The sequence below is a fragment of the Siphateles boraxobius genome, unplaced genomic scaffold (genome assembly GCF_051911475.1).
Source record: "Siphateles boraxobius isolate OS27281-9 unplaced genomic scaffold, OSU_SipBor_1 19, whole genome shotgun sequence".
Classification (NCBI taxonomy): domain Eukaryota; kingdom Metazoa; phylum Chordata; class Actinopteri; order Cypriniformes; family Leuciscidae; genus Siphateles; species Siphateles boraxobius.
In genome coordinates this window covers 7579461-7592653 of record NW_027508799.1, presented here as the reverse complement: position 1 = coordinate 7592653, position 13193 = coordinate 7579461, and the positions used below count along the sequence as shown (strand labels likewise).

The following is a 13193-nucleotide window of genomic DNA, read 5'->3' as shown; positions in this document are numbered from 1 at the left end:
GCAACATTTCAATTTTATTTTAAGTATTCAAACAGTACACAACCTGCCTGTGCATGTTAATGTGTGAATGCTACTGGCCAATATACAACAAGGGCACAAGTAATATGGCACATACACTCACCTAAAGGATTATTAGGAACACCATACTAATACTGTGTTTGACTCCCTTTCGCCTTCAGAACTGCCTTAATTCTACGTGGCATTGATTCAACAAGGTGCTGAAAGCATTCTTTAGAAATGTTGGCCCATATTGATAGGATAGCATCTTGCAGTTGATGGAGATTTGTGGGATGCACATCCAGGGCACGAAGCTCCCGTTCCACCACATCCAAAAGATGCTCTATTGGGTTGAGATCTGGTGACTGTGGGGGACATTTTAGTACAGTGAACTCATTGTCATGTTCAAGAAACCAATTCGAAATGATTCAAGCTTTGTGACATGATGCATTATCCTGCTGGAAGTAGTCATCAGAGGATGGGTACATGGTGGCCATAAAGGGATGGACATGGTAAGAAACAATGCTCAGGTAGGCCGTGGCATTTAAACGATGCCCAATTGGCACTAAGGGGCCTAAAGTGTGCCAAGAAATTATCCCCCACACCATTATACCACCACCACCAGCCTGCACAGTGGTAACAAGACATGATGGATCCATATTCTCATTCTGTTTACGCCAAATTCTGACTCTACCATCTGAATGTCTCAACAAAAACCGAGACTCATCAGACCGGGCAACATTTTCCAGTCTTCAACTGTCCAATTTTGGTGAGCTCTTGCAAATTGTAGCCTCTTTTTCCTATCTGTAGTGGAGATGAGTGGTACCTGGTGGGGTCTTCTGCTGTTGTAGCCCATCCGCCTCAAGGTTGTGCGTGTTGTGGCTTCACAAATGCTTTGCTGCATACATCGGTTGTAATGAGTGGTTATTTCAGTCAAAGTTGCTGTTCTATCAGCTTGAATCAGTCGGCCCATTCTCCTCTGACCTCTAGCATCAACAAGGCATTTTCGCCCACAGGACTGCCGCATACTGGATGTTTTTCCCTTTTCACACAATTCTTAGTAAACCCTAGAAATGGTTGTGCGTGAAAATCCCAGTAACTGAGCAGATTCTGAAATACTCAGACCGGCCCGTCTGGCACCAACAACCATGCCACGCTCAAAATTGCTTAAATCACCTTTCTTTCCCATTCTGACATTCAGTTTGGAGTTCAGGAGATTGTCTTGACCAGAACCACACCCCTAAACGCATTGAAGCAACTGCCATGTGATTGGTTGATTAGATAATTGCATTAATGAGAAATTGAACAGGTGTTCCTAATAATCCTTTAGGTGACTGTAGTTTTAGAGTTGAACCTTGACTAACTGGGCTCAGGTCAGGAAGCAGACAGACTGGCTAAACCAACCATCTGCTAGCTGTCTCACATCAGAGGTCAGATATATCCCATCACATAGAGGCTCTTTCACCTAGATATCATCATAAAGAGACTCTGTCTATTCCTCGAATTAGGAAATACAAAAAACTCCTAAACCCATTTAAGGGTAAAAATTTTATTGATGTTCAACAAATATAATACAGATGAACAAATGATAAAGCTTGGGTTGCTGAATATGTGATCCCTTTCTTCAAAAGCACTTATTGTAAATGGTATGATTACAGATCATATCCTAGATGTGCTGTGTTTAACAAAAAAAGGCTTAAACCAGACAATTACATTACTATAGAGTCTACCCCCATGATTACTATTATAAACATGAACCTTGTCTGAAGAGGGGGGGGGGGGGTATATAACATTACTAATTCATAGTAATATCTTCAGTATTACTGAGAAGTCTATTTTCAGATATAATTATTTTGAAGGTGCTCAATGTAACACTATCTAGTGTAAATAATAAATCACGTTTGAGATTTGTGCTGGCTATTGTATACAGGCCTCCAGGGTACCATACAGACTTTATCAAAGAATTTGCTAATTTTTTATTGGAGTTAGTACTGGCTTCAGATAAAGTCCTAATTGTTGTTGATTTTGATATCCATGTAGATAATGAAAACGAAAAATTGGGATTGGCATTTAGAGACATTCTTAACCCTCTGAGGTCGGCGCGATAGTCTCGCTTTTTTTCTTAGGGACTGTTCGTTATTTATTTAAGGGGCCACCGGAGGAGTTTTGAGATCTATAGTCAAAAAAGACTTGACCCTCCCTTCGCCAGTAATAAATTTTTCTACGGCCCTCCAAAATGATTGTGAAAAAAGGCATGACCCTCCCCTGGAAAAAGGCATGACATCTTCAGATAGCCGTTCAGATAGCCGTTGTTTTTTTACAACCATGACAAACGACTAAACTCCTGCTTTCTCATCTTACTAAGGCTGTAACGATAGACCAAACCTACAATTCGGTTCGTATCATAATGTTTTATTTTAGATTTAGATTTTAGATTTTTAGATTTTCGGTGCTGATGCAGTGGTGACGCGTTCATGTAACAAGGGTGGCGCTCCCAATAAAGTATCTTAAAGCTGCCACAAAGAACCGGCAAAAGTAATGATTATGAATATGTCAAATATAGCAAGGAGAGATTTTAATTGTTTATTAATAAACAAGTTTTTTATGTGTCAGTATGTCGGCTTCAAGATGAAGTTGACGATGCTGACTCGCGATCTTCACAGTAACGCACCAGAGAGAGATGCAGATTTCATACGGATTACATAAGCAGAGAGCAGTCTGTTTTACGTTTTAAATGTTCTGTTTAAAAGTAGACATCAAGCAGACATCATACTTTTGTTTTGCGCAGTGTAGCCTAATTCATAGAATTATTAAAAAATATTTTGCCACCTAAAATTTAAAGATTTGTTGTGTCACGTCACATGTGTATTTCGCTAATATTAAATATAAAACGCATGTGTAGACTGATATTTTTCTAATGTCTTGACTCCTTTATTAAGGGATATGGACATATAAACAGATTCAGTATTAAATGCAAATGTCACGTCCATAACGCTGGAATTGCCCAATTTTAAAGAATTTATCCTCAACAATTTTTTTTTTTGGTGTAGGTGTGCCTATTTTATTATGTTAACTTAAAATATTTCTAAAAGTAATTTAAAAATGTTGTAGCCCTACGTCTAACACATCACACTCCACTGTTATGGTGGCAATTTCAGTAGATTTACTCACTAACATTGTTGTGGAAACACAATAAGAATGGAAACTAAAATATGGTAGTATCGTACAGCGCACATTCTATCAGCTGCAGTTCTGGAGCCTCAGTCCCAATACACTCAACGTACATTCATATCACATGTTAATGCCGCGGTAGAGTTACACTCACACTGCACTTATTTGCAATCACAAAAGTTCATTATTTGCTCGTGCTTTAAAGCTATGCCGGGTAAACATTTCATTGGCGTTCTGTACATGATGCACTTTTTCTGAGCGCGTACTGAAGTGTGCGCGCACTGTCAGACAGCGCCAAACTGGATTTTTGTTGGGTCAGACCCATCTGATAGGGGGACCGAGACCGAGAGAGCTACATAAAGCTACATAGAAAAAATATTCACCAAACAAGCCACTTTGAAATTTTGCTGTTTTCATGAATACAAAAGTTGGGTGACCCTCCCCCTAGACTAAGGGCCTGTCCCAATACCTCCCCTTACCCTAGATTTCTGCCCTAACCCTTGTTTTTGCGCGTTCTCGTGTAGGGGTAGGGTGTCCCAATACTCTAAAGAGCAAGGGGGAGTGCTATTCTCCCCTTAAAATCAACCCTCAAAACATAGTGCGGTCCGATGCAGGCTTAAAACGAAGTGGAAGATGAAATTACCCAGGATACCTTGCAGACTCAGCAAGCTAAATGTTTTTAAACAAGATGGCGGACACCGCTGGAAAGGAAGAATTGAAGTATATTTTCAAAAATAAGCATGTTAAAATTTCTAAATATGTTGGAATATGTTATTTTGATGCACATCCAATGGACTGTTAAGTTTTGAACACTAATGTTAGAAAATATTTCACAAAGCTATCTATCCGACGATGTTCATGATATCTGCCTAGTGCTTTGAGAGGCAGATGGGAGTTTTACTTACTCAAACTTGTTCTAAGGGCAGAAAAGAAAATGATTGGTTCACAGATTCAACCAATGAAATTAAAGTAGAGGCGGGATCAAGGCATTTGGAAATTTGGAGGGAAGGAATTTACAGACGGAGTACGTTATTGACTGTTCGTGGGAGAAAGATCACATTTATCGTAACTAAGGTAAGTTAATTTATTATGTTTTGTTGAAATTCACAGATAAACAGCCTCTAAAGTTTAAGATAACTGGGGAACATTAAAAATGCTCAAATAACAAATAATTCGTCTAAATAATAGTATCGGATGCATTTTGATGCCTGCATTTGGACCACACCAAAGCAGCTAACGTTAAGTTAATGCATTAGCATTAACACTGTCACTGGCATATGATCGCGCTGTCTGTGAAGCCGATATGCGATCACATACGTTAACTCGTTCAAAATTATGAACGATAATCAAAATATCTCCCGCCCTAGCGTTGCGAGCAGAAATGGGCGACTCGGTAGTTTCATAGTGTTTCATTCTTTGTGTAGCCTACTAGGCAATATGCCTTTCTCAGGGCAGGAGTAGGCTACTCAATAGGTTCATATTGCTGTGTTTTTTTTAGTGTATAATGCGCTGCTCTCAGGGCAGGAGTACTCAATATATTCATCACTGTTATTTTTAGTGTATAATGCGCTGCTCTCAGGGCAGGAGTACTCAATAGGTTCATATTGCTGTTATTTTTAGTGTATAATGCGCTGCTCTCAGGGCAGGAGTACTCAATGCGTTCATATTGCTGTGTTATTTTTAGTGTATAATGCGCTGCTCTCAGGGCAGGAGTACTCAATGCGTTCATATTGCTGTGTTATTTTTAGTGTATAATGCGCTGCTCTCAGGGCAGGAGTACTCAATAGGTTCAAATCGATATTATTTTTAGTGTATAATGCGCTGCTCTCAGGGCAGGAGTACTCAATAGATTCATATCGCTGTGTTATTTTAGTGTATAATGCGCTGCTCTCAGGGCAGGAGTACTCAATAGATTCATATCGCTGTGTTATTTTTAGTGTATAATGCGCTGCTCTCAGGGCAGGAGTACTCAATAGGTTCAAATCGCTGTCATTTTTAGTGTATAATGCTCTGTTCTCAGGGCAGGAGTACTCAATAGATTCATATCACTGTGTTAGTGTAAGTGTATGGGTAATACTGCTGCTCTTGAGGCTAATAAAACGGCACTGTATTATACTTCTGTAGGGATAAACTTATTTGTGCATTAGTAGAATCTTTAGATGGTTGTTTATTATTATTTTTGTCAAAAGAACTGTATTATTTTCTGAATTTGGCTTTGAACACTCTTTTAACCCCCCCCCCTGTTAGAAAAAATGGAGAGCTTTTGGATTAAAGGTGTTCAACAAAAGCTGAGAAAGGTTACAGATCCTGAGGTCATCCAAGAAGTTGTTGTTTTTGAAGAGGAGGACTTCATGCAATCTTATATCAAGAAATTAGAAGAGGAAACTCATAGCTATTTTAAATCTCCTGTATGCACTCACAAGGACTACTACTATTATGCATGTGAGAGATCGAACAAAGCAACTGGAAGGAGCAAAGGACAACCAACTCAAACCAGGGCTAACTCTTGCCAGGCTTGTGTGTCTTTCAAGTTAATCAAAGATGCTGGAGTTACAGGTGCTGTCATTCACAAAATGCTGAAACACAGCGGACATGACCTCAACATGCAGGAAGAGGGTATGAAAAATCGTGTTGACCCCGAACTTCTGGCTTTTATTGACATGTGGCTTGAGGAAGGACTATCTGTCTCAGAAACACTTCTGAAGAGTGTTGATTGGGCAGAAAGGCATGGACATATCGACAAACACAACCGTCGATACTATGTTACACCAGAGGATATAAGAATAATCAAAAAGAGCATCAATGCCCTCGTTTTTCCCGATGTAAAAGATTGTGTCAGTGTGGATATACTCGCCACATCAGAGCTAAAGGAGAATATCTGTTTTTATCAGCCATTATCGGATGAACAACCCTTGATAATTGTAGTACAAACACCCTGGCAAAAACAACTACTTAAGGAACATCCACATCCCATGATGTTCATGGATGCCACCTACAAAGGGATGACCTCATATGGCTATGCATTTTATGCACTTCTTCTGCGTAACAGTATTGGAAGAGGAGTGCCATTTGCATACTTCATTATCAGTCAGGAATCTACAGCCACGCTCACTCTCTGCCTGGAAAAGCTTTCTAGCTGTAATCCTGGTTTTCTTCCCCGGTCAGTACCCTATGTAATTAAACTGCTCTTCAGATGATAATTTGCTTTAAACAGCCCATATCATGGAAAACTATTGTCATCATGTTTATAAATAGTTTGATGTAATATGTAAACACTGTTCAAGTGTAAAAAAAACAAACAAGATAGGAGCCCTTTAATTATGCACCTTGTCTAACAAAAACCTTTTGAAATCATGGATTTCATGTGTATTCCCTTTTTTGTATAGGTCTGTCATGATTGACAGGGACCTGAAAGAGCACAATGCCATAAAACAGATTTTTCCTTCAGCAAAGGTCCTTGTTTGCTGGTTTCACGTGCTGCAGGTATGACAGAACAGTTCACATAGCAAATACATTATTTCTAAGTACTTCTGATAACACTGAAATATATTGTATATTTTTTTTATTTAAATGATTATTGCCAATAATTTACAAATCCCTTAAAAACATTAGTATGAGCCAGAGTTGCACAATTAATTGTTAAAAAATTGTGATCTTAATTCAAACACCCATGCGATCTTATTCCGAAATGACAACGATTCGGCTATTAAACCTCCAACAAGTATGATCACAATGAACATTCAGCTCTGTGTTGGCGCTATGTGTTATTAACCCAACTGTTTGCATACATTTTTTGAGTTATGACAGCTACTAATGGAATTAGCACAAACACATTTTAAGTCGATTACTCGAATTAAGTTATAGTTATCAAGACAGTTCCATTATTCAACAAAATAATGTTTGCAACTTAAAAGGTTAAATTAAATCAATAATTTAGAATTTTTAACAACCATGAATTTTAGTTTTGTTAACAGGTCCCCTGAATTGTTTTTAGAGAGCAGTTGTCTTTTCAACCACACATTATCATTTTTTCACAGTCACAATAATTCAAATGAACAGAAAATTGCTAAAAATCAAAATAGCAAATATTGATATCAAATATCAAAATAGAGTACATCACCTTTTAAAAGTAACTTGACAAATAAAGATTATCAATTACATTTTTACACGAGCAAGTGGCAAAAATTTACTGTTTAAAATATATTTCTCATTGAATCATTCATTCATTCAAGATTTGTTAAAAAACGCTGATTCATCCAGTAATGAAACAAGTGAAGTATGAGTGAGTCATTGAATCATTCAAACAAACAAAAAAGTGTGTGTGTGTGTGTGTGTGTGTGTGTGTGTGTGTGTGTGTGTGTGTGTGTGTGTGTGTGTGTGTGTGTGTGTGTGTGTGTGTGTGAATAATTACATACTAAATTTAAACTAATTTTAAATGGACTGCAGCAATTAATATTTACTCAGAAACTCTAGTAAATTACATATTGTTTTGTTTAATTGTCTTTTCAGAATTTAAGTATTGTAAAATGTCATTGAGGATTTTGTCTATGAATTCAAAATAATTTTTGTATTAATCTAAAACTTTTATTTGTTTTAACATGTAGGCTGTCCATAGGTGGTTGATAAAACGAGATGGAGGAAACCTGCCAGTGGGCAAGAGAAACATGGTGATTCAAGCAATGGTTGCAATGAAGGCGTGTTTAACGGTAAGACTCTTTCACAGCTATAACCTAAAACAACCATTATCCCACACTATTTTGGCTTGACAAAGCTGTGAATAAATAGTCTTCAGGCCTTGTCGATAGATTCTTCCTCTACTCAGATGTTCTTTAACTTCTGTTTTTAGACTGTTGAAAGGTTGTAAACATTGTTAATTTAAAATGTTTCTATGTTCTTCAGGAAGAGGAGTTTATCCACACTTCTTCCACAAAGTGCAAAGAGGTGGATTCCTACCTTGGTAGTACACATGTATCTACCTATTTGAAGAATCAGTGGATTTCTTGGGGGGAGTTGTGGTCTAATTTTGGCAGATCATTCAATCATGAAAACTGTGAAACCAACAACAAGGCAGAAAGGTACAGGATTTCTATTTATTGTAATAACAAGCTTGCCTTCTTATCACTGAAAGTAGTGAATTGTGGATTCTAAGCATAATTAATGCTTGTCTTTTTGTCTGTAATTTAACTAATATATACACTCATTCTTAACCCCTTAGCTGTCATCCCCCTTTTGATAATTGACATTAAAATGCAGTATACAAACCTAAATGGTTGTAATTCAAGAATGCTTTGGAATATAGACCTAAGTTTGGTCTTGTTTTAAAGAAAACAATCGGCAGATTATTACTGAAGTGAAAGCACTTCAAAAAATTAAAGTATGAAAAAGTTATGGAAGTTAAAATTTACAGTAAATCAAATATACTTTATTAATATATTTTTTTTAATATAAAATAAATATTTTACAAAATATTTTTTACTTTAAAATTACTATAAAATGAAAGCTATATATCTAACCAAGTTGTGTTCCAAATTTAAAGTTGATATCACAAAAATTGAAGTTCCCATGAGATTTTGTTTAGGCGTTATACCAAAAATAGCCACCGGGTGCCATTGCATTCCATTGAATTTAATTGTATGCATTCTGCCATAACAAATTAATACATTTCTATCCAAATATCACTTCTGTCACTAAATATGGAACCTTGAGACTCAGACCTTTCTGACAATATGTGTTTTGTCAAGATTAGAACATTTTTGATAATAAATTATGAAAGATGATGCCCAAAAGGGGAGGGGCCTAATAAAAAATACCGTTTCTATGGTAACGCAACGTCCAATTTCAAAACGGTTTTTACAGGATGAATTCTGAGTTCGTAAGCTTTCAAATGATACCTAATTTATGATAACTACTAAAATATGTGATATAATAATAATAAAAAATTATATATATATATATAATATATAATATACTTTTTAGGGGACTTTTTACTTTACTTTTTAAAATATAATTTTATCTTTTTTTATTGACAAATACTAGATTATGTTTTATTATGAACTTTTAGCATTAAAAAACCAAAGTTTCAATTATTAAAAGTATGTACGTCGACTTTTTGTGACAAAGGTCAGAAACTCCTGTAATGACGTCGATTTTTTGAGGTGCACTCTTGTCATAAATTCATATATTACTGTTCATACAAAATTTGTAAGAAAAAAACAGCGCTAAAATATCTATTCAGGAGTCTTAGACCATTCCAACGATATATAGTTTGTCATGATTAAATTAGGATTTAATAGTAATATTTTGAAGTAAATTTCGGTTGCCCGTAGTAAACGGATAGTTCACTAAATTTACTCAAGTTGTTCCAAACCTGTATGAATTTCGTTCTTCTTCTCAACATTTGACGTTAGCCATAGTATTTTTGCCCATTCTATGAAGCTCAATGAGGATGAGAATAACATTATCTTCAATATATCTTCTTCTGCGTTCAGCAGAAGAAAGAAATGCATACAGGTTTAGAACAACTCGAGTAAGTGACAACATTTTCAATTTTTTGTGTGAACTTTCTCTTTGACACACCAAATAACAAGTCCTTAAAGTGATAGTTCACCCAAAAATGTAAATTCTTGTGTTAAGTAGCACGTTTGAGCTTCAGCAAGAAGTTTGTTCTTGCGCGTCAAGCAAGTTTGGATGATCAATGTTTATGTGAATGAAAGGCTACATTCAATCTGTTCATCATATCAAGCAATCAAGTCTCTTCAGAAAAGTTGGACTAAACCACTCAATTCTTATGGATTAGTTTTTCAATCTCTTTATTAATTTTTTGATGTGTCAAAGTTTCAGTTGTGTAGCTGATTTCATTAAAATTATCTTCATTTGTGTTTCAAAAATGAACAAAAGTCTTACGGGTTTTTGAATGACATGAGGGAGAGTAATTAATCAAAAATTATTAATTTGAGTAAACTATCCCTTTAAAATGTGTATTGCCAGAACATTTTTCATATTTGCATTTCCTCGGTGTGACAATCCCTATTCACCTTTTCTTAAACAAACGAACAAGAAATACCCAGAAGTATTATCATAAAATGCCTTAATGCATAACTAATTTGTTTTAAATATATTGACTGTGGCAAGTTGGTGGTCTTTCTTGCATAGATTCTTCTTCACGATGAAATATCAATTCCTGAAGGGGAAGACTAACAGGCGGATTGACCAGCTCCTTAGCCTGCTGTGTGGAGATGTCCACAAATATTACTGGTAAATGTTTATTGAAACATCTACTGTTATCTTTTATATCCATGAAAATGGTTTTACTCTGCTTTTAATTATATATATATATTTATTTATTTATTTATTTCCTGCTACATCATCTAATTTACATTTCTAATGAATGATTATGTGATTTTCAGTTACATGGATGAGCTGGCAGCAAGTGGGCGCATCAAGGGAGACAACGCTGATGACTTCGCTAATGCTGTCAAGTCTATGATTGAGAAGGGGCTGGATTCAAAATGTAAAATGAATGAAAATGGCACATGTATTATTCCACCAGATACTAGCAATCAGTCTCACACAGTTGATTTGGCCATGGTCAAATGTGACTGCAGAAGATCCAGAAGCGGCTCTCTGTGCAAACATATAGTTTTCTCGAGAATAGTTGCACAGCAACAAGGACTAGATATTCAAAACATCAGGTCTACTCTTGCTAGAAAAATCTTTGATAGTCACTCGTATATCTCAGATGATGAAAACCTCACAGTCTTTCACAGTGATGAGAGTGTAGCAACTATAAATCACAAAAGCCCAAATTTTTGTACTTGCATAGCAAATAGTCATAACGAAAAATGTGTCTGCATTTTGGTTCACAACATCCTCTACCTTCCACAGACACCTTCTGAGTTAATCTCTAATCATCCAGATTGCCAGAAAGTACCCAACAGAAAGCCAAAACCTGAACTCCAGACCATGTTAACGGACCTTATGGAATGGAGCCAATCAGAAACATACATTGAAAACAAGGAGCTTTACAAGATGGTAGAGAGGGCACACAAACTAGTTTTTTCAAACTTCAGTATTTTGTCAAGAAAAAGAAAAATAACTGCACTACATGCCTATCGGCAACAGGTAAAAAAGGCAAAACAGGTAGTCACAACGAATTACATTTGTAAACAAAAAAACAGAAGAAAATGTTTTATTAAAGACTAAAAATGTCTTTGGCATCTGCCATTAATAAATTGGATATAAAAAGAAGCAAAACATCTGATATGACAATAGAATCAAAATATAAATGAACTACTTGTTGCTTATTGTATTGAGTATATAAAAAAGGCATCATAAACAGGCTAGTATGTGTCGTGACTGTAGTGAGGTTTCATCGTTAAAAAAAAAACATGAAATTCTTTGAAATGTTTTATTATTATTTTTTGTACTGCTGAAAACAATGGAAGTACAAAATAAAGTGGGGGGAAACATTACTCATCTGTTGAGTCTTTTGATTTCAGTGCTCTCATCTTCTCCTTAAGACATGCATCAATTAATGCAAAAGTGCCTTTTATGACACCAGGGCCAAGACCATGTGTTGCCAGGTCAAATGTTTCCCAGTGACTCTCTAAAGCATTCTCAACAGCTTTCAATGTCTTCCTGCAATTGAAAATAGCAACAGGTATTTACTTTTCCAGTTCAACTGATCTTTGAATCATTCAGTTAATGTCAAGTGTAGTAGTAAATTGTTACTAACTAAATTACCTGCAGTCTTCTGTTTTGGCCATGGTTGCATGGACATTCCCCTCTTCCAACAAGGCTTGACCCACTCTTTTCTGGGGGATGAATTTAGTTGCCAGGTACATAATTTCACCAGCCAGATCACGGCATTCATCTAAAATATAGTTACAGAAAACATAATTATTTGTAATAATGTCCAACTTACAAGCAGTACAAGAAAATAAAGTAAGATTAAGTATGTGGATGCACTCAACATCCACTTTATTATGACCACCTGTACATTCATGCAGTTATCGAATTGGCCAATCATTTGGCAGCAGCATAATGTAAAAACAGCAACAACATGCAGATACAATTCAAGAGCTTTAGATAATGTTCACATCAATCATTAGAATAAAAAATAAATAAAAAACGTGGCATGGTTGTTGGTACCAGATTAGCTGGTTTGAGTATTTCAAAACCTGCTGATCTACTGGAACATTTAATACACAAGACTTTTTTGAAACTCAAATCAGCCCATCTAGAACCAAAAACAGAGAGCTTTTGACCTGTATCTGCATGATTTTATGCAGGGTGCATTTGCCACATGATTGTCCGATTGGATAACTTCATGAGTTAGCTAATAATTAAAAAAAAATTGTGTACAGGTGTTCCTAATGAAGTGGACAGCGAGTATATATTATATTACAAAACTGGTTGTAAAACAACATAGCACTAAGTTAAGGGGCTATTAACACAACTTAGCTATAATTATATTGACTTTTTATGTATACATGGTAAATGTATAACAATACAGCAACAAGTAATATGGAAATTCAGTAGAAATGATGTTATGTAAAATATTATTATGGGAACAATTATATGACTCAAAACCACAAAACAAGGATACTGGTCTCAGAATTCCCTTTAAAGTTATTACTACGTACAACTATATTATTATTACCATCACAAAGTTTGGAGCAGTGTGAAGTTAACTTTGTGCGCTTTGAGGGCATCACCTCCAGCTCCTCCAACTTCTCTGTAATTTTCTTTTTTTGTCCCTTGGCCTTCCGTAGATAAGCCACCACAGTGTTCGCAGAGTAGCTCTCTGGTAGAGAGCACCTCCTCCGTAGTTCATCTGATGTGACCAGGTATCTGAAATATCAATGTGTTGTGTACATTATAATGAACTTGAGAAGGCTGAGGTGCTTTTTACACCTGGTATTAACCCTCTGGGGTTCCTCATTTTATGTCACACTCGTAGTCTTCGGGTCTAAAATGACCCGGAGGGCGGGATTCAGATATTTGCAATTGATAAAATGCATCTT

General features: G+C 36.1%; 1 protein-coding gene across 1 annotated transcript; it reads left to right on the top strand.

Annotated features, from left to right (window-relative positions):
* The first annotated feature begins 4613 nt into the window (after nucleotides 1-4613).
* On the top strand, nucleotides 4614-11639 carry LOC143742432 (uncharacterized). Its single transcript, XM_077235283.1, has 6 exons — nucleotides 4614-6328; nucleotides 6555-6651; nucleotides 7773-7874; nucleotides 8068-8243; nucleotides 10321-10422; nucleotides 10575-11639. The coding sequence occupies exons 1-6, from the start codon at nucleotides 5421-5423 to the stop codon at nucleotides 11368-11370; spliced, it is 2181 nt and encodes a 726-aa protein (XP_077091398.1). The 5' UTR covers nucleotides 4614-5420; the 3' UTR covers nucleotides 11371-11639.
* The last annotated feature ends 1554 nt before the right edge of the window (nucleotides 11640-13193 follow it).